At 48.0% G+C, this 22,378-nt stretch overlaps 1 protein-coding gene across 1 annotated transcript in view; it reads left to right on the forward strand.

Moving 5' to 3' along the window:
• The window catches only part of ak8 (adenylate kinase 8), a 30,521-nt gene that overhangs the window by 6,248 nt on the left and 1,895 nt on the right, over positions 1-22,378 (forward strand). The window contains exons 6-11 of the mRNA XM_076270288.1: positions 4,270-4,351; positions 4,642-4,713; positions 5,312-5,515; positions 10,854-10,985; positions 11,564-11,653; positions 14,509-14,650. Of these exons, the coding sequence (XP_076126403.1) occupies positions 4,270-4,351; positions 4,642-4,713; positions 5,312-5,515; positions 10,854-10,985; positions 11,564-11,653; positions 14,509-14,650 (722 nt within the window). The remainder of the gene's footprint in view (positions 1-4,269; positions 4,352-4,641; positions 4,714-5,311; positions 5,516-10,853; positions 10,986-11,563; positions 11,654-14,508; positions 14,651-22,378) is intronic.

Consider the following 22,378-nt stretch of genomic DNA (forward strand, 5'->3'; position numbering starts at 1 on the left):
GCACGTTCGGCATGAACAGTGAGTGCATGTGGTAGTGAGCACGTTCGGCATGAACAGTGAGTGCATGTGGTAGTGAGCACGTTCGGCATGAACAGTGAGTGCATGTGGTAGTGAGCACGTTCGGCAGAACAGGACCAATCTGGGTGAGCACTGAATTAAATTATTTGCACTGACAGTTTAACTCTAACTCTTTAGTCTGTACTGCTGTGACTAGTAGAGTGAGTCTGCACTGCTGCTCTGACTAGTAGAGTGAGTCTGTACTGCTGCTCTGACTAGTAGAGTGAGTCTGTACTGTTCTGACCAGTAGAGTGAGTCTGTACTGCTCTGACTAGTAGAGTGAGTCTGTACTGCTGCTCTGACTAGTAGAGTGAGTCTGTACTGTTCTGACCAGTAGAGTGAGTCTGTACTGCTCTGACTAGTAGAGTAAGTCTGTACTGCTGTGACTAGTAGAGTGAGTCTGTACTGCTGCTCTGACTAGTAGAGTGAGTCTGTACTGCTGGGGCCATTGAGTGTGCACCAGTGCCACCAGTCAGAGTGCGTCTATACGGCTCTATTAAGACTAATGAGGTGTTATTACTGTATGTAGAGTGAGGTGGTGTAGAGGTGAGGTATGATGTGTTATTATGTGTGTAGTGTAGTGTAGAGGTGAGGTATGAGGTGTTATTACTGTATGTAGAGTGATATGGTGTAGAGGTGAGGTATGATGTGTTATTACTGTATGTAGAGTGATATGGTGTAGAGGTGGGGTATGATGTGTTATTACTGTATGTAGAGTGATATGGTGTAGAGGTGAGGTATGATGTGTTATTACTGTATGTAGAGTGATATGGTGTAGAGGTGAGGTATGATGTGTTATTACTGTATGTAGAGTGATATGGTGTAGAGGTGAGGTATGATGTGTTATTACTGTATGTAAAGTGATATGGTGTAGAGGTGAGGTATGATGTGTTATTACTGTATGTGTAGTGAGGTGGTGTAGAGGTGAGGTATGAGGTGTTATTGTGTGTAGTGTGGTGTAGAGGTGAGGTATGATGTGTTATTATGTGTGTAGTGTGGTGTAGAGGTGAGGTATGAGGTGTTATTGTGTGTGTAGTGAGGTGGTGTAGAGGTGAGGTATGAGGTGTTTTTGTGTGTGTAGTGACACATGGTGTACAGGTGAGGTATGATGTGTTATTATGTGTAGTGTGGTGTAGAGGTGAGGTATGATGTGTTATTATGTGTGTAGTGAGGTGGTGTAGAGGTGAGGTATGAGGTGTTATTGTGTGTAGTGTGTGGTGTAGAGGTGAGGTATGAGGTGTTATTACTGTATGTAAAGTGATATGGTGTAGAGGTGAGGTATGAGGTGTTATTATGTGTGCAGTGAGGTGGTGTAGAGGTGAGGTATGAGGTGTTATTATGTGTGTAGTGAGGTGGTGTAGAGGTGAGGTATGATGTGTTATTGTGTGTGTAGTGTAGAGGTGAGGTATGAGGTGTTATTATGTGTGTAGTGTAGTGTAGAGGTGAGGTATGATGTGTTATTGTGTGTGTAGTGAAGTGGTGTAGAGGTGAGGTATAAGGTGTTATTATGTGTAGTGTGTGGTGTAGAGGTGAGGTATGATGTGTTATTATGTGTGTAGTGTGGTGTAGAGGTGAGGTATGATGTGTTATTGTGTGTATAGTGAGGTGGTGTAGAGGTGAGGTATGATGTGTTATTACTGTATGTAGAGTGATATGGTGTAGAGGTGAGGTATAAGGTGTTATTATGTGTATAGTGTGGTGTAGAGGTGAGGTATGATGTGTTATTGTGTGTAGTGAGGTCGTGTAGAGGTGAGGTATGAGGTGTTATTATGTGTGTAGTGTAGTGTAGAGGTGAGGTATGATGTGTTATTGTGTGTGTAGTGAAGTAGTGTAGAGGTGAGGTATTAGGTGTTATTATGTGTAGTGTGTAGTGTAGAGGTGAGGTATGATGTGTTATTATGTGTGTAGTGTGGTGTAGAGGTGAGGTATGAGGTGTTATTGTGTGTGTAGTGAGGTGGTGTAGAGGTGAGGTATGAGGTGTTATTATGTGTGTAGTGTAGTGTAGAGGTGAGGTATGCTGTGTTATTGTGTGTGTAGTGAAGTAGTGTAGAGGTGAGGTATTAGGTGTTATTATGTGTAGTGTAGAGGTGAGGTATGATGTGTTATTATGTGTGTAGTGTGGTGTAGAGGTGAGGTATGAGGTGTTATTGTGTGTGTAGTGAGGTGGTGTAGAGGTGAGGTATGAGGTGTTATTGTGTGTGTAGTGACACGTGGTGTAGAGGTGAGGTACAGTACCTATATAAAGTCTTCATCCCCATGCTAAAGTTGACTAAAAAGAGGAATACAAAAATATATCTTTTGGAAATGGACCTTAATGCCTTACTGTAATTTAAAAAATGAGGAAAAATCCAACCTTCAAGGACACCAATTTTCTTTGTGAATGAATAATGTATCATAAATAAATAAATGTTCTTCATTAAAATACAGGGTGCATAAGTATTATTATTATGTGTGGAGTGACACATGAGGTGTAAAAAGTGAGGTATGAGGTTGACATGAGGTTGAGTTATGGAGTGACACATAGTATAAAAAGTATATATACTCTTTTGATCCCGTGAGGGAAATTTGGTCTCTGCATTTATCCCAATCCGTGAATTAGTGAAACACACTCAGCACACAGTGAACACACAGTGAGGTGAAGCACACACTAATCCCGGCGCAGTGAGCTGCCTGCTACAACAGCGGCGCTCGGGGAGCAGTGAGGGGTTAGGTGCCTTGCTCAAGGGCACTTCAGCCGTGTCTACTGGTCGGGGTTCAAACCGGCAACCCTACGATTACAAGTCCGAAGCGCTAACCAGTAGGCCACGGCTGCCCCAAACATGAGGTGTAAAAAGTGAGGTATGAGGTTGACATGAGATTGAGTTGTGGAGTGACACATGAGGTGTGTTTCCCGGTGTGGGTTTGGGTCTCGTAGGCACTGGACAGAAGAACCGTCTTAGATCTGCTTAGAAGAAAGCAGCACCTGCTTAGGTGATCACCCACCAATGGAGCCTCCTCTTCAGTGGGAGTTCTGATACTTAGATCAATACGAGTGTGTTTATATGATTTTGATGTTGTTTATTTCCTGGTCTAATGAGTACTGGTGGGAGATGGGGCCTCCCCGGCTGCTGTCTTTCTCCGCTCCGCTGCGTGGGAAGCCGTGGGACTCGTGAGGGAGTTTATTTATTGTTTGTAGATTTCACATGTGCATAGGTAATGAGTGCTGCACACACTACTCCTCTCCCTGTGATCTTACTCGTGGTTTTGAATAGGAGGGGGGGAGGGGTGATTATCAGGAGGCTGATTAGTTAACCCTTCGTCTACCCCTCTGCATAAGATTATATTAAATTAATTAGATATTAGGGGACATTGAAGTTTATTAAAATAGATTGCATCCAAACTATACGTACGGTTGTTAAGTCGTGATGCAATAATGTTTCAATAAACACTTTCTCCCGGTCCAACTGGTCCCAGAGCCGCTCATTTTCCCCCATAGACAGTAAAATAAACTATTTTTTCACGCTATTCAGAGCTCACTTGCTGCCTCAAGTTAGTAAAATCCTATTTTTGGCAGAGGCCTGGAAGTCACCCTTGATGACCACTGGCTACACAGCTACATTAACTACTCTGTTAGAGTTAAGCGTCTGGAAGAAACCGGATAGCGTCTGGAAGAAACGATACCAACTGCAGTTGGGCTGTGACGTCGTATTTAAAAACCGGATAACGTCTGGAAGAAACGATACCAACTGCAGTTGGGCTGTGACGTCGTATTTAAAAACCGGATAACGTCTGGAAGAAACGATACCAACTGCAGTTGGGCTGTGACGTCGTATTTAAAAACCGGATAACGTCTGGAAGAAACGATACCAACTGCAGTTGGGCTGTGACGTCGTATTTAAAAACCGGATAGCGTCTGGAAGAAACGATACCAACTGCAGTTGGGCTGTGACATCGTATTTAAAAAACGGATAGCGTCTGGAAGAAACGATACCAACTGCAGTTGGGCTGTGACGTCGTATTTAAAAACCGGATAACGTCTGGAAGAAACGATACCAACTGCAGTTGGGCTGTGACGTCGTATTTAACAACCGGATAACGTCTGGAAGAAACGATACCAACTGCAGTTGTCAAAAGAGCTGATTGATGGTTGGTGTTATCTGTTTGCCTTCTCAGAGTGTGACATGTTTTTGCTTTCTTGTGTGTGTGTGTGTGTGTGTGTGTGTGTGTGTGTAGGGCTGGGTTCTGGAAGGAATCCCTAGAACTCGAGAGGAAGCTCTGAGTCTTCAGGAGGCTGGAATTGCTCCGGATCATGTTGGTCAGTTCCAGTTTTTACAACACACACACACACACACCTACACACACACAGTGATGTGTTTTCTCCTGTGTTAGTGTTCTCCGGTGTTGGAGGCTGACACACACACACACACACACACACACACACACACACACACACACACACACACACACACACACACACACACATGTAAACACACACACACACACACACACACACACACACACACACACACATACACACACACACACACACACACACACACATAAACAGACACACACACAGTGATGTGGTGTTTTGTCCCATGTTAGTGGTGTTGGAGGCTCCCGATGATGTTCTGATTGAGAGGAGTTTGGGCAAGAGGATAGACCCAGAGACAGGAGGTAATCCCCTCATTAACATACACACACACACACACACACACACACACACACACACACACACACACACACGTACAGAGGAGTTTGGGCAAGAGGATAGACCCAGAGACAGGAGGTAACTTACAGAACATCCCACAAAGAATGCCTCATTAACACACACACACACACACACACACACACACACACTCACACACACATTTTCCAAAGCTCCTTAGGGTATTCCAAAGCCAGGCGATAATGAGCAGAAGGCTGCAGTCTCTGTAGATTAGTTGGGTAAATATACTGTAACCTTGATTTCTAAAATACATTTGATTTGTTTTCATTGTTTATATTGTTTGAAGTTTTAAAGTTCTTTCATCTAAATCTATTGTGTGTGTGTGTGTGTGTGTGTGTGTGTGTGTGTGTGTGTGTGTGTGTGTGTGTGTTTACTGTGTTTGTTTACTCTGTGTGTGTGTGTGTGTGTGTGTGTGCGCGTGTTTACCCTGTGTGTGTGTGTGTGTTTACTGTGTGTGTGTGTGTGTGTGTGTGTGTGTGTGTGTGTGTGTGTGTGTGTTTACTGTGTGTGTTTACTGTGTGTGTGTGTGTGTGTGTGTGTGGTCAGATGTGTACCACGTGGCCTTCATGCGTCCAGAGAGCCAGGAGGTGCTGCGGCGTCTGGAGCCTCCAAAGGAGTTTGTGACGGAGGAGCTGGTCGCTAAGCAACTGCAGCACTACCGCCGAGAGGCCCACGGCCTGCTGAAGACCTACGGCTCCTACCTGCGCTACGTCAACGCTGACCAGCCCCATGTGGACGTCTGCGCTCAGGGTACACACACACACACACACGCACACGCACACACACACACATGCACACACACACACACACACAGAAAGGGCTGGACTCAACGTACTCCATCACACACCTCATCCCGCACACACACACACACACACACACACACACACACACACACATGTGCTACGTCACCGCTGACCAGCCCAATGTGGACGTCTGATAGTATATTTCTCTTGAGACTTAATCAGGACGATGCAGATCAGGATCCAGGCTTTATTCTTTTCAGTGAGGGCCAGTGGCCCTCAAGGGAGAGAGGTACATGTTTGTTTCACCCCATCATGGATTTCACCAGATTCTCAGTATTTCTCTTCTAAAGACTACCGGAAGAGGCTGGCCTTTTATGCTCAATTTGCAAGGGTGTGGTTCACGTGGTGGTCATAGGTACAACGTCCTCTGATTGGCTATCTCTTCCTGCCGTTTCCGTCAGCCACACCCAGACACACCTACACACACCTACACACACCCACTTACTATTTATCATATTAGGAAGGCTCCTCAGGTAGAAATGTTATACAGGATCTTCTAAACATTCTTACACTTAATTCATTATACTCCTTGTACTGAGACTATAAAAATGATACCAAACATGAATACATTTACAGTTAATAACACAAACATATAATTCAGCTAAGTTTAACCCAGGTCTTTGTTTAACCCAAAGAGCAGATTGTGGACAGAGGGTAGGAGCCAGTGGGGAGCATTTCACAGCTGCATCTGCATTGAATAGATCAAAGGGAGAAAGAGAATGTCCTCTAAATGTAAATGTGCTTAGCCTCCACCCAGTCTGGAGCAAGAAATGGTCATATAAAATTATTCCTTTCACGTCTGCGCTCAGGGTACACACACACACACACAGAAAGGGCTGGACACAACATACTCCATCACACACCTCATCCCGCACACACACACACACACACACACAAAAAACACAGGGCAGCCGTGGCCCACTGGTTAGCACTCTGGACTTGTAACTGGAGGGTTGCCGGTTCGAACCCCGACCAGTGGGCCGCGGCTGAAGTGGCCTTGAGCAAGGCACCTAACCCCTCACTGCTCCCTGAGCGCCGCCGTTGTAGCAGGCAGCTCACTGCGCCGGGATTAGTGTGTGCTTCACCTCACTGTGTGTTCACTGTGTGCTGAGTGTGTTTCACTAATTCACGGATTGGGATAAATGCAGAGACCAAATTTCCCTTACAGGATCGATCAAAAAAGTATATATACAGTACTTATACTTATACTTATAAATGTGCTACGTGAACGCTGACCAGCCCAATGTGGACGTCTGCGTTCAGGGTACACACACACACAGAAAGGGCTGGACTCAACATACTCCATCACACACCTCATCCCGCACACACACACACACACACACACACACAAATGTGTTACGTCAACGCTGACCAGCCCAATGTGGACGTCTGCGCTCAGGGTACACACACACACACACACACACACACACACACACACACACAGAAATGTGCTACGTCAAGGCTGACCGGCCCCACGTGGACGTCTGTGCTCAGGGTACACACACACACACACACACACACACACACACTACACCAAAGGGCACCCTACACCCGGCGACCCAAAGGGCTTTACCCCCTCACACACATTCAGTCTACATCCAACCACACACACACACACTCTCTCATACACACTGCGTCCATCAATCCACTGCAACCATCACACAAAGCCACGTGAGTTTCCTATCCTCTGAGTCCCCATGGCCATCAGGACCAGCTCTGTCAGGCTCAGTGAGAATAGCTCCCCTGGTGGTGGGAGGTCAGAATGGCATCTAAGCCCTGAGGCCATAGAGATCCCTTGCTGCCACGGGCTCCACTCTAGAGCAGGATTTAAGGGTGGGGTTGGGATCAGCACTGGCTCCACGTTAGAGCAGGGTTTAAGGGTGGGGTTGGGATCAGGGTGGGGTTGGGGGAGTGGTGTTGTACAGGAGGGTACGTCTGAGAAGATTTAGGGTTCATGTTTGGATGATTATCCTGCAATATTACTGGGTATTCTGGGGGGTTGTGGGTGTGTTGTGCTGGGTATTCTGTGGGGGTGTGGGGTGCTGGGTATTCTGGGGGGTTGTGGGGTGCTGGGTGACGGATGAGGGGGGGGTTAGGGGAGGGGCAGCCTTAGGCTGTGCTGCAGGCTGGAGGTCCCTTTAGGGCCTGAGGGATGACAACGCCGCCGTCACTGTCACAATCAAAAACTAAACACACACACACACACTCACACACACACAGGACCTGTCAGTGCATCAATGAAAACTACTCCCCTACACCCATGCACCCCCCCCTCTCTCATACATAAACAGTTACTAATGAGACCCACACCTTTCCTCTCTCTCAGTCTGTCTCCTCATCTCTCCCTCGTCATTCACACAGACACAAACTCATTCACACAGACACAAACACAGCCTGTCCCCTCGTCAGTCACAGACACAAACTCAGCCTGTCCCCTCATACACAAACTCAGCCTGTCCCCTCGTCAGTCACACAGACACAAACACAGCCTGTCCCCTCGTCAGTCACAGACACAAACTCAGCCTGTCCCCTCGTCATTCACAGACACAAACACAGCCTGTCCCCTCGTCAGTCACAGACACAAACTCAGCCTGTCCCCTCGTCAGTCACAGACACAAACTCAGCCTGTCCCCTCATACACAAACTCAGCCTGTCCCCTCGTCAGTCACACAGACACAAACTCATTCACACACAAACACAGCCCGTCCTCTCGTCATTCTCGTGGTCTCTAATGGAGAGAGGAGCAGGGAGAGTGTGGTCTCTAATGGAGAGAGGAGCAGGGAGAGTGTGGTCTCTAATGGAGGAGAGAGGAGCAGGGAGAGTGTGGTCTCTAATGGAGGAGAGAGGAGCAGGGAGAGTGTGGTCTCTAATGGAGAGAGGAGCAGGGAGAGTGTGGTCTCTAATGGAAAGAGGAACAGGGAGAGTGTGGTCTCTAATGGAGGAGAGAGGAGAAGAGAGAGGAGCAGGGAGAGTGTGGTCTCTAATGGAGAGAGGAGCAGGGAGAGTGTGGTCTCTAATGGAGAGAGGAGCAGAGAGTGTGGTCTCTAATGGAGGAGAGAGGAGCAGGGAGAGTGTGGTCTCTAATGGAGGAGAGAGGAGCAGGGAGAGTGTGGTCTCTAATGGAGGAGAGAGGAGCAGGGAGAGTGTGGTCTCTAATGGAGAGAGGAGCAGGGAGAGTGTGGTCTCTAATGGAGAGAGGAGCAGGGAGAGTGTGGTCTCTAATGGAGGAGAGAGGAGCAGGGAGAGTGTAGAGAGGAGCAGGGAGAGTGTGGTCTCTAATAGAGGAGAGAGGAGCAGGGAGAGTGTGGTCTCTAATGGAGAGAGGAGCAGGGAGAGTGTGGTCTCTAATGGAGGAGAGAGGAGCAGGGAGAGTGTGGTCTCTAATGGAGAGAGGAGCAGGGAGAGTGTGGTCTCTAATGGAGAGAGGAGCAGGGAGAGTGTGGTCTCTAATGGAGGAGAGAGGAGCAGGGAGAGTGTGGTCTCTAATGGAGGAGAGAGGAGCAGGGAGAGTGTGGTCTCTAATGGAGGAGAGAGGAGCAGGGAGAGCAGGGAGAGTGTGGTCTCTAATGGAGGAGAGAGGAGCAGGGAGAGTGTGGTCTCTAATGGAGAGAGGAGCAGGGAGAGTGTGGTCTCTAATGGAGAGAGGAGCAGGGAGAGTGTGGTCTCTAATGGAGGAGAGAGGAGCAGGGAGAGTGTGGTCTCTAATGGAGGAGAGAGGAGCAGGGAGAGTGTGGTCTCTAATGGAGGAGAGAGGAGAAGAGAGAGGAGCAGGGAGAGTGTGGTCTCTAATGGAGGAGAGAGGAGCAGGGAGAGTGTGGTCTCTAATGGAGGAGAGAGGAGCAGGGAGAGTGTGGTCTCTAATGGAGAGAGGAGCAGGGAGAACGTGGTCTTTAATGGAGGAGAGAGGAGAAGAGAGGGGAGCAGGGAGAGCTCTGTCTCTAATTAGCTCTGGTTGGGGTCAGATTTGCTGCTCTGAGGTCCCGAGACCAGCACTTCTGGCTCCGTTTACATTTAATCCCCCCAGATTAACCTGCTGGAGGACACGGTGGGGAGGTGTAAACATTAACCTACACAATCTACACAACCTACACAATCTACACAACCTACACAACCTACTCAATCTACACAATCTACACAACCTACACAACCTACACAATCTACACAACCTACACAACCTACACAACCTACACAATCTACACAACCTACACAATCTACACAATCGTTACCCCCGATTAAGCGTTTAGCACACAGAGCTATAATGTCATTATTAATGCTGGTTATTGACTGCCTGCTCAGAGATGTGCTTTTTAATGGCGTAATTAGCGCTGTGTTGTGATTGGGCCTCTGGCGGGCAGCGCGGTGGCTTAGCCAGCGGCTACAGTAGCTCCTCCTCCCGCGTCCACACCGTCCATCACAGCTGTCAGCGGCGTGCAGCGCGGAGGCGCTCTCGGAACACAGCGGCCGTTACTCCCAATTAGCAGCGTGTTGATTACTGTGCAGCCAGCCAGACGCGCGGGGAGCAGAGGAGGAACAGTGGCCAGACAGCAGCCTGGGGACGGAGCTGGCGCGGACCTGGCCCGGCTCAGAGCCGCATCTGGACCGAACAGTGGTGGACTCAGCAGGACTGATTTAACTTACACATTTTTAAAATCGTGTAATTTTTTATGTTGTGAAAGAGCCCTGAAATGCAGGAGGGGATTGTGGGTATTCTTTCTGCTGCTCTCCTGTAAGCCATGTCGGTTGTTTTCCTGGCGCGTGGCCCAGATACCCCCCCTTCCTCCAGGAGGGCAGGCGTAGGGGTGCTGGTGGAGGTGGAGGATGGCGCCACCTCATACTTTATTGATGATGTTCTTTATGTTGTGATTAGCGCTAGCGACCTGCTATGAGGTGGGGTGAGGGGCTGAGAGCACTAAGTGCTCTTTTACCAATTAGCAATTAAGCATTTAGCACCAAAGCTAATGGAGCCTCCCCAAGCCCACACACAGCACCTGGCAAGCAGGCCGTGGGCTGTTTATGGGAAAGGCTACACATAAACTGAGCTCACTCACTTCACTGGGTCTGTGTTCTGTCTCTGTAGTGTTCTCTGTTCTGTACTTGTGTGTGTGTGTGTTCTGTACTTGTGTGTGTGTGTGTTCTGTCCCTGTAATGTTCTATGTTCTATACTTGTGTGTGTGTGTGTTCTGTGTTTGGTACTTGTGTGTGTGTGTTCTGTCTCTGTAGTTCTCCATAGTTCTTCATTGAGCTTGCCTGTTCTGCTGTTCTGATGCGTGTTCTGTGTTCTGTAGTTCTGACCTACCTTCTGTCGCGGCACCGGTCCACTGCCCCCCACACCCCCCGCATCCTGCTGTTTGGCCCTCCAGGGTCCGGCAAGAGTCTGCAAGCACGACTCCTGGCTCAGAAGTACAACATCATGGACAGTAAGGAGCTGTCTCAGTGTCTTTTAGTATATCACGCACGCACACACACACACACACCAACACACACTCACACACACACTCACATCATACACACACACACACACACACGCACGCACGCACACACACACACACACACACACACACACACTCACATCATACACACACACACACACACACGCACGCACGCACACACACACACACACACACACACACACACACACACACTCACATCATACACAGTGACAATCTCGCTCTCCCTTTCTCTCTCTTTTTCTGTCTTTCTCTATTTCTCTTTCTCTCCTTCTCTCTTTCTATCTCTATCTCTCTCTCTCCCTCTCTCTCTCTCACCCAAACCCAAGTCTGTAACCTCACTGTAGGCACACACACACACAGGTAACAGCTTCCTTAAATGAATAGTCATGGAAAGATTTGTTTGATATATTCTCACTAACGCTACTAATCTAATAAAGCTAAAGGCACCGCTGTGCCTCTTCCTCTCCCTCTAACGGCAGCGCTCTCTGGGTGAATGTGCTCCTCTTCCTCTCCCTGTCTGTGTGTTTTGGACCGGCCTGCTCTAGTCTGCAGTGGGAAACTGATCAAGGCGGTCTACGCAGACGAGTCCAGTATGGGAGAGCTCCTCAAACCCTACCTAGAGTCTGGAGAGAAAGGTATGTGTCTATACACACACACACACACACACACACACACACACACACACACACACACACACACACACACACACACACACACACACACAGAAAGAGAGAGTCTAACAAACAGAACCCTGCTGTTGACCTTCAGAGTGCAGTATTTGATTCCCATGCCTGAGCTCTAACCCAGTTAGGAATAATGCTACACAGTGCTAGGATTTCACAAGTGTGTACTCTTTTCTGATTTAACACACAAGTACACAAGCAAGTTGACTGTCAGAACAGGCCATCAATTATAGCACACACACACACACACACACACCCACACCCACACCCACACACCTGTGCCCACTGAAGACTTCATGGGGACAGATAGATAGATAGATAGATAGATACTTTATTGATCCCTAGGGGAAATTTAAGGTCACAGTAGCATACAGACAACATACACACACACATTCACTAACAGCTGAAAAAGTAATTAAAAGTATATAATATAAAAAACACAACTAAGCAATAAGGACTATAGAAGATAAAGAATATACTGAAATACAAATTATACTAAATAAAACTTAATCTAAATCAATTCTAAAAAACAGTATCCATAGTGGGTGATTAATCAATCATGTGCGCTTGCAATGACAGAAGCAGGGACTGAGCCTGTGGTCCTCTGTGCATAAGGTAAGGTAAGGTGCTCTTTGTGAATGAGTGTCATGGTGATGGTGCAAATGAGTAAGTCAAACAGTGCAACAGTGTAAGAATAAAGTCTATATATCTATGTATAAATAACTATATTAAGAAAGGTATAAGTGTGGTCACAGTTTGGCTGTGGCATGGAGGGAGGGGTTATGCATATGTGCTAATAAAGCACGCAAACAGTGAGGCAGAAGACAATGGTAAAGTGGCTAGTGGACAGACAGTTCAAGACATGGAGGTGGTGAAGAGGCAGACAGACTATGCGGAGAAGTCTATTTCTCCTCTTCCCTTAAGTGATGCATTGAACAGTTCAATGGCCCTGGGAGGAGGCAGAGGAGAGACTGTAAGTGTAACAGTGTCCTAACTAGATCCGAGTGAGCGACTATCTTGTAGTATTCGGTGTTGTCTGTCTACACTGAATCTGTTAAATACTGTAGGCCCTTCTATTGCGTCATATTTCTTATTCAAAATAGCAGAGCAACGCGAGCGACAGAAAGGAAATAGACACGGGGCGTCCGACAGAAGTTCTCTCAAAACGTTGCGTTGCATTGCGCTGCTCGCGCCGCTTGCAGTCAGGACACTCCAATTGAAAACAATGGAATTAAACGGATTGTATCGCTAATGTTCGCTCGCATCGCGTTTGGTTAGGACACGCAGTAACGTTTGGCATTTTAGTGTAAGTGTGGGGTTTGGTAGCAGGGCAGCGTAGGACTCAGAGACGCAGCCTCCTGTGGAAGAGCCCGTTTGGGAGGCTCCGGATGTTGCTTCGCTCGGAGCCCGTTTAGGAGGCTCAGGAGGTTGTTGGTTTGCGCGGATCCGTTTGGGAGGCTCAGGAGGTTGTTGGTTTGCGCGGATCCGTTTGGGAGGCTCAGGAGGTTGTTGGTTTGCGCGGATCCGTTTGGGAGGCTCAGGAGGTTGTTGGTTTGCGCGGAGCCCGTTTGAAGGCTCCTCCGCTTCTGCGCTGTTATGCTGCTCCAAGCGTTTTGATGTGGAAATTGGACAGTTTGAGTCTGTCAGCTCTAATTTTTCAGCGGCGTCAGAACCCCCCCTGGGTGCAGGCGGGTGCTTCGCTGTCAGGAAGCCTCCGTGCCGCCCTCACCCTCCGTATTTATCCTTATTTATTCACTGCTGCCATGTTGCCTCCAGGCAACCCCCCCCCCCCTCCCCCAACACCCTCCGAGCGCGAGCCGTCCCGGTTGTAAAGAGGCCCCTTAGCCTGACCCCTATCAAGGTAACCTCCGCTTAAACAACTCGCTTCTATAGTGTGCCAGGCAGGAGTCAGTCAGGCGCGTTTGTAGTGACGACGAATTGGAAACACAGCAAGTGTCTGAAATCTTCCTCAAAAGATTCACGATTCATGTGAGTTTGAATGACAATGTAGCGAGTGATTATTTCATTATTTAATTTTTTTCCCTCTCATTTGACGAATAAATCTCTTGAAGTGAAAAACAACTTCACGTCTGATTTGTCGTCGCTGCTGGTGTGTGTTTTCAGACAGACGCTGTCTGTTTTGTGTCTGACCCGCTCCACGTGTAGGTCGTCTCTTTGAAACCTTCTCCTCAGTCGGCTGAGTTTGTTCTCTGCGAAGCTCTCTGCTGGCAGATAACGTTGTCACGGGAAGAAATACATCCCAGATCTGTTCACAGACGCGATAGAAGTTTTTCTCTGCCCTCCTTTATGTATTTTTGTAAAGTCTGTCTTATTTCTGTATGTAAGATTGATTTCCTGTCCCAAACATTAGTTAGAGGATCTTGAATGTTTTTTTTTCTCTCACTACTTTTATACAGGCTGATATTTCTTCATAAAGCTTCTCTAAAATGCTTGTTTTCTTTCAGGAGGTCTGTCAGAATGTGAAAAAAGTTATCTGTGCTGTGCTATAACTATCTGACCAAGCTGGCCAGCGTGGTCAAGTAGATCGGCCCTCAAATAGCTCAGCCTGCTCTGAATGCTTACGTTCACTGTCTACCTCAAAGAGCTGCGGTGGCAGTTTAAGGGCATGCACATGAAACAGTTGGTGTCAGACTGAAAATATAACGTCTTATGCAATCATTGTTACTTTGTATGTGATGCCTTTGTTCTGTGTGTGTGTGTGTGTGTGTGTGTGTGTGCGTGTGTGCGTATGTGCGTGCGTGCGTGCGTGCGTATGTGCGTGCGTATATACTGTGTGTGTGTGTCAGTGCCGGACAGCATTGTGCTTCAGATCCTGGTGGCCCGGCTGAGTCGTCTGGACTGTACCACGCGTGGCTGGGTGGTGCATGGCTTCCCCCGTGATGTGGAACAGGCCGAGAAGCTGTGCGAGTCCAACCACATCCCTAGCAGGTAGACGCCCCTCTGACCCCTCCGACCCCTCCGACCCAGCCGTCACACTCTCAATGGAGCGTCCAGCCAAAGACACTTCACACTTACCAGACTCAATGCGAACACTTACGTCCAAAAACCCACCTGGTCCATTCCACCAATTATTATTATATTATTAAGTCAAAACTCACTAACAAAAGTCCATCTGCTAAATCCTGAACCACAAAACCCAAACAAACCTCTGTGGCACTGAAGCTTAAAGCCCACCACATATTGTGTCCCTCCAAGCTTGCCCACTTAATGTGTCCCTGCAAGCTGCCCACTTAATGTGTCCCTGCAAGCTGCCCATGCTGTGTCCCTGCAAGCTGCCCATGCTGTGTGTAGGCAGGTTCACTTGAAGGAGGATGGAGGAACAAGGGAGTCCGTAATGAAACCAGGTCATGGCTGCGTGCCCCAGTTTATGACGTCACTTCCTGTGCTAGCGGCCGGAGCTCAAGTGTCCGTGTCATCAGGCCTGGGATCAGATAGTGGACAGAGAATCCCAGTCTCAATACGCTGCTCCCATCATGTGATTAAAAACTCAGCTTACGCAACCTGCACGTAGGATAGTGGAGGTCTTGCGTCGGGTCAAGTGGTCCAGGGTGAGCTGCTGTGGTGTGCCAGACTTGCTGATGTGCTGATAATTATAATTGTGTGTCCCAGAGCCCTGCTGTTGAGCGATATGTAAGGGTGTGCTTATATGTGATACGTGAGGGTGTGCTTATATGTGATACGTTAGGGTGTGCTTATATGTGATACGTGAGGGTGTGCTTATATGTGATCCCCTCTCTCCCTTTCGTCCGTCCGTCTGTCCATCAGTGTGCACTGACCCTCCGCAGGCTGGTCTGGCCTGCAGACCAGGATCTGTTACCCCCCTCTACCACTCTGTTGCCCCCTCTCCTGCTCCACTGGGGCGGCCCCTGTGTCCTGGCTCCTGGCTGGAGCGGTGCGCTGCATTTGCATGGCATTAGTGTAATTGATTTGGAGCTCGGCGACGAGGCTAGCGGGGGCGGCTGGCGAAACAGCGAGGAGATAACGTTACCGATGTGTCTGCAACGAGGCCCCGGCGAGCAGCGATTTACCCGACAGCTTCATTAATTAACAGCTCTCCAGTTACGGGGCCTTTAGAGCGGCTAAATAAGGGAGCCAGACGCAGTGGACGCGTGCCAGGGCATCGGCTTTTAATGGCCCGCCAGCGCTGCTGCTGCTGCTGCCCGCCACTGACAGCTGAGGGCAGGGGCCACGAGGCGGAAGGCTCTCTTTACCCGATTCCTCGTCGGGGGCACTCCTGTGTCCTGCCCTACCCAGCATATCGTGGCAGGACACAGGGCGGCCTGACGAGTCCAGACTGGCAGTGCCAAGCTGGCCAGTTTGTTGCTGAAATAGAGATGACCACAGAGCAGGTCGGGTGCTCCCATTGTGGACAGCGGTGTGGTCAGTTACCGGAGTAAACCTTACAGATCTAGGTCACAATCTAGTAAACCTTACAGATTGAGGTTCCAAGTTTGGTCAGTAACAGATCTAGGTCAAGTGACGTCCTTACAGATCTAGTCAAGTCAAGTCAAGTCAGTTTTATTTTTAAAGCGCATTTAACATGCACATAGTGCAATCCAAAGCGCTCCACAAACAAGACACATAACAACAAGACAAAAGATGCCGGATGGAGCGGCGTAGTCGCCAGCGTGCCCATGACACCAAGACATACAAGACAGGCAACAAAACAAATAGGCAAAAAAAAGAAAAAGTAAAAAGAAAAAAAGAAAATATATTTAAAAAGGGGGAAAAGTGATGTTAAAATTAGTCCAATTTCCAAACCAGCTGAAAATGTCCAAGGGCAATGATGATCCTCGAAAACTGCGCACAGAGCTGTGTCTTCACAACCGATGCAATGCCAACAAAGTTCTTTAGCAACTGACCAACCCGGTGAATTCACTGGCAGTCTGGAGATAACGTTAACGTTAGGCCTTGTAGACTGCAGTCTGGAGATCACTGGAAGCACAGTCTGAAGTAGTGGGCAATCGTGTAGATCTGCAATTCGGTGGACTTTTAACAGCAACCGTTTGTTGCTTTGTGAGATTGCAGCTCTTCACCGTTAACGTTAGTCTGCAGACGGCATGGCAGCTCGCAGGTTAGCAACAGCTCGGCGGCCACGGCAGATCTTTCGCAGAGTAGCCTAGGTCCAGCTGTCCCGAGAGATCCCCTCGACCAGACAGTGAAGTGCAGCACCGCTCACGGATCGATGGAAGGATGTCCGATGCCCAGCTAGGGCAAAAGCTAGCCATAGCAAGCTCCCAATGGACAAACGTCAACGACATCAGCTGACTTAGTTTTCGTGTTTTTTACTGCTTCAATCAAAAATAACGTAAATAAATAGGGAAAACATTTAACTAGACAAACCAATACAAAAAATAAACATGACATTACATAAAATTACGAACATTACATAAAAACAAACAAAAACATGATGCCAGACGGAGCGGCGTGTCTTGCCAGCGTCCCCGTAACCTAGCAACTTCTTCAAGATCTAGGTCCAAAGTGACGTTTGGGACAACTTCAATGTCTCTTCTTTAATGCAAATACCTTATATTTGCATTAAAGGTAAACTTGGCAGGATTAGCGATGGGATGGGGGGCAGAATGATGAGGGTGGAGGTGGAGCGCAGCGGGGTAAAAGAAAGGATGAGACAGAAATGACTGCGCAAAGAAAACAGAAGTATGATGAGGCATATTAAGCCTAGGCTTCACGTGGATATGGAGACAGACTGCCCAAAGCCACAGTGTGTGAGGTGCTATCTAACCAGTCTAATGTGGTTCTCCACACTGTTTTCTTAGCATGAGAGCTCATAGACCAGTTGCACATTTTGATTTTGTTATTTGTTATCATGTATGGCAGCTAATTAAACATGATGCCTGGAATGCGTCAATAGAATGTGTTACGTTTTTATGTGTCGGATGGTGGGGGTACGCGAGCCGAGTCAGGATGAAAAAGTTTGGGAACCGCTGCATTATAGAATACCTCAAACCATGTGCATTACAGGATGCCTCACAACTCTGAGGGAAGCATTTACACGTGGAGTCTGGATGTGGCATAGCACGGGCCAGATTCACGGATCAGCAGCATTATATTTTTCCGTGGCAGTCCTGAAGTGACCCCTGACGTGCGTTGCAGCGCTGAGCGGTTTCAGGTGCGGTCAGGTAAAAGCTGTGAGCGGGACCCAGCTGCCCTCTCTTTTGTCATGTTAAAGGTGCCACCTGATCCAGGTGCGGAGGAAGAGGAGTGGACGAAGAGAGGGGATAGCCTTCCCTCGCCCATCAGCCAGATGAGACGAGGACGCCTTCACTCCAGTTTCCTCCTTTGCATAAGCGCCTGATCGCCTTTCACGGGCGGATCAATCAGGACGGAGCTCAGCTGCGCTCCTCTCCTCCTCTGCGCCACCACGCCACGCCACACACACGAGAGCAGAGACAGACTCACTGCAGCCCAAACTCAACACACGGAATTGAACAAACGGAACTCCAGGAATCTGCTGTTGAAATTTTATTTAAGTCAAAAATAATTATAAATCATCATTTTAACTGCATTTTTCCTGTAGCAAATTCTCTTTTGGCCACAACAGTCCCAACAACCCACACAAGCAGGTCCCCTTTTGCACCAGTATTGCTCAATTCTGCACCCCCTTTTGCCCCAGTATTGCTCAATTATGCACCCCCTTTTGCCCCAGTATTACTCAATCCTGCACCCCCTTTTGCCCCAGTATTGCTCAATCCTGCACCCCCTTTTGCCCCAGTATTGCTCAATTCTGCACCCCCTTTGCTTTTGCCACAGTATTGCTCAATTCTGCACCCTCCTTGCTTCCTTGTTGCCCCCTATTGCCCCACTCTGTTGCCCCCTTCTTTGCCTTCCTTGTTGCTCCCTTTCATCTAATTACCTCTGTACCATGCACTGCCCAATTACCACCCCACAGACTCAGTTCTACCCCCCTACCTCACTATTGCCCTTATGTTAATGCCCCATTTTGACACCCACCTTCTGCACACGCACCCCTCTTAACTACCCCATAGTCATCATCCACCTTCTCTTTTACTACCACTTCCCCTTTGCCAGACTGAACTACCCCTCAGCCACCCTAATGCCCCTATGCTCCATTACTAATTACTAATGCCCCTGTGCCCCCCCCCCATCGTGTGTGTGTGTGCGTGCATGTGTATGTGTGTGTATGTGCGTGTGTGTGTGTGCGTGTGTGTGTGTGTGTGTGTGTGTGTGTGTGTGTGTGTGTAAGTACTCTCCAGTCTGGCTGCTGTGCAGGCTCTTACAGCTCGGACACGACTGCACACAATCAGAGTCTTTGGGCCGGCTGAAATATGCATGAGCCCGTGTGACACGCAGATAGAAGCAGCGCAATTAGCCACGAAATCCTAGAGAGTCCACCCCAGCCCCACCATTCTCCTGCCCCACCCTCACCATTCTACTGCCCCACTCCCACCCCGGCTGCCCCCCCAGCCCCCCTTGTCCTCTATTAGTGAAATGTATTTCATGTGGCTGCTGCCCATCTAATCAGGCAACACTTCCTCTAATTGACTGCTGAATAAAACAACAGGGCAGCATTATAATTTAATCAGAGGTAAACATCGCAGGGCCCGCGCCGCAGCGCAGCACAACGCCACAGCTCGCTTTCATTTCTTAATTTGGGGAGATGGAGGACAGGAGAGGAGAGGAGAAAAGAGAGAGAGAGAGAGTGAACAGACAACAGTGGACATGGACGCCTCAGTAGCCTAAATAAAGTGAAGTGTTTTAGTCCTTATTAGTGCAGGGCAGAGCCCCAGATGCTGCTGCTGCAGCAAAACGTGTTACCACTGGAGTCGCCTGAAATGCTGGCGTTTAGTTTTGATGAGATGCACAACCCAGCGCCAGATTGACTTACTGTTAACTGGGACATCACAAGATGGAGATGACCAATTAGAGACAGCAAGGGCATGAAGGTAAGGAGAAGGTTATGAAACACACACACCCACAACACACACACACACACACACACACACACACACAGTTATTCACACATACTGTATGCATAAAGATATTCATACAAACACAGACACACACACACATAGCGTGCATACACATGCATACACCAGCTTACACACGCATACACCACACACACATGCACACAGTTATTCACACATATCCATAAAGATATTCATACAAACACACACACACACACACACATAGGCGTGCATACACATGCATACACCCGCATACACAACACACGCGCACACACACACACACATAGGCGCGCATACACCACACGTACACACACACACACACACATCCTCAGGCTTGTATGCTGTCATCTTTGTCCAGGTTGATGAATATTTCATAAGGTTACATTAATATTAATGTTAATAGCTGGAGAGGAGTCATTATTTCAGTTTTTTTAGCAAAATATTCATTAAAAATAGAGCATATCTGTTTTCTAAAACGCTTAAATACACACACACAGGTACACACACACTCTTACACACTTACACAATATACGGTACCCACATCTCATGCAAATAAGCCGGGCATACACGTGGTCAGCTCAGAGAATGGACTCATTCATTCCTTCTTAGTCTCCAGCCCAAAGCTTTAAAACTACCCAACCAAGCTCCCCAACTAAGCACTCTTATGTACAGACTAAAATGTACTGTAAACCTGGTTGACCTCTACAAACACTCTTAACTACCCAACCAAGCTCCCCAACTAAGCACTCTTATGTACAGACTAAAATGTACTGTAAACCTGGTTGACCTCTACAAACACTCTTAACTACCCAACCAAGCTCCCCAACTAAGCACTCTTATGTACAGACTAAAATGTACTGTAAACCTGGTTGACCTCTACAAACACTCTTAACTACCCAACCAAGCTCCCCAACTAAGCACTCTTATGTACAGACTAAAATGTACTGTAAACCTGGTTGACCTCTACAAACACTCTTAACTACCCAACCAAGCTCCCCAACTAAGCACTCTTATGTACAGACTAAAATGTACTGTAAACCTGGTTGACCTCTACAAACACTCTTAACTACCCAACCAAGCTCCCCAACTAAGCACTCTTATGTACAGACTAAAAATGTACTGTAAACCTGGTTGACCTCTACAAACACTCTTAGCTCCCCAACCAAGCTCCCCAACTAAGCATTCTTATAGACTAAAAATGTACTGTAAACCTGGTTGACCTCTACAAACACTCTTAACTACCCAACCAAGCTCCCCAACTAAGCACTCTTATGTACAGACTAAAAATGTACTGTAAACCTGGTTGACCTCTACAAACACTCTTAACTACCCAACCAAGCTCCCCAACTAAGCATTCTTATGTACAGACCAAAAATGTACTGTAAACCTGGTTGACCTTTACAAACACTCTTAACTACCCAACCAAGCTCCTCAACTAAGCATTCTTATGTACAGACTAAAAATGTACTGTAAACCTGGTTGACCTCTACAAACACTCTTAACTACCCCATAGTCATCATCCACCTTCTCTTTTACTACCAATACCAGCCAGACTGAACTAGCCCTCAGTCACCCTAATGCCCCTGTGCCCCATTACTAATTACTAATGCCCCTGTGTACCCCCCCCCTCCCCCTACTGTATCTATGAGATGCATTTCAACATCATGTCTTCTGTCTTTCTGTCTGTAAGCACATCCCTCCTTCAGCAGACTGGCTTCCGTAGTCTGTCTAAAACATGTCTGGCTTCCGTAGTCTGTCTGAAACATGTCTGGCTTCCGTAGTCTGTCTGAAACATGTCTGGCTTCCGTAGTCTGTCTGAAACATGTCTGGCTTCCGTAGTCTGTCTAAAACATGTCTGGCTTCCGTAGTCTGTCTGAAACATGTCTGGCTTCCGTAGTCTGTCTGAAACATGTCTGGCTTCCGTAGTCTGTCTGAAACATGTCTGGCTTCCGTAGTCTGTCTGAAACATGTCTGCCGCGAGGTTTGTTTGTTTGTTTGTTTGTTGCTGTTTATGCGACCGGGTCATCAACCTGAGGCTGCCTGTGCCTCTCCGGTGTTGATAGGAGCACAAACATCTTTAAATATTTGAACAAACGTATCGCGTCCCAGCAGCCCCGGCATGTCACTGCTGCCCTGAGAGGGATCGGACCCGCTGGACACGCCTGTCGCAGCTTATCACAGTTAAAGGACAGGATAGGACTCTTTGTTGTCTTTATTGTCGCCGTGCGGAAACAGTTTTTCAGTGAGTAGAACGTATCAGGTCTTCGTTGGTGTGACAATACAGACAGGGTGAACACATAAGACACTTTGACCAGTAAACATGCACCGGTCTTATCCCAGTATTAGTACTGCACATATACTGTATGCACCAGTCTTATCACAGTACATAGTATTGCATATTGGGGCAGCCGTGGCTTACTGGTTAGGGCTTCGGGCTTGTAACCGAAGGGTTGCCGGTTCGATCCCCGAACTAGTAGGAAAAGTGTGGGCGGGGGAAGTGGTTGAGCACTGCTCTCCCATGCCCACATCCACGGCTGAAGTACCCTTGAGCAAGGCACCTAACCCCTCACTGCTCCCCGAGCGCCGCTGTGGCAGGCAGCTCACTGCTCCGGGTTAGTGTGTGCTTCACCTCACTGTGTGTTCACTGTGTGCTGTGTGTGTTTCACTAATCACGGATTGGAATAAATGCAGAGGCCAAATTTCCCTCACA

Source organism: Alosa pseudoharengus, unplaced genomic scaffold, assembly GCF_046254945.1.
Source record: "Alosa pseudoharengus isolate Yale_2024_CS ecotype anadromous, Long Island Sound unplaced genomic scaffold, YU_APseudo_1.1 YU_APseudo_1.1_scf_6, whole genome shotgun sequence".
NCBI classification, from domain to species: Eukaryota; Metazoa; Chordata; class Actinopteri; order Clupeiformes; family Clupeidae; genus Alosa; species Alosa pseudoharengus.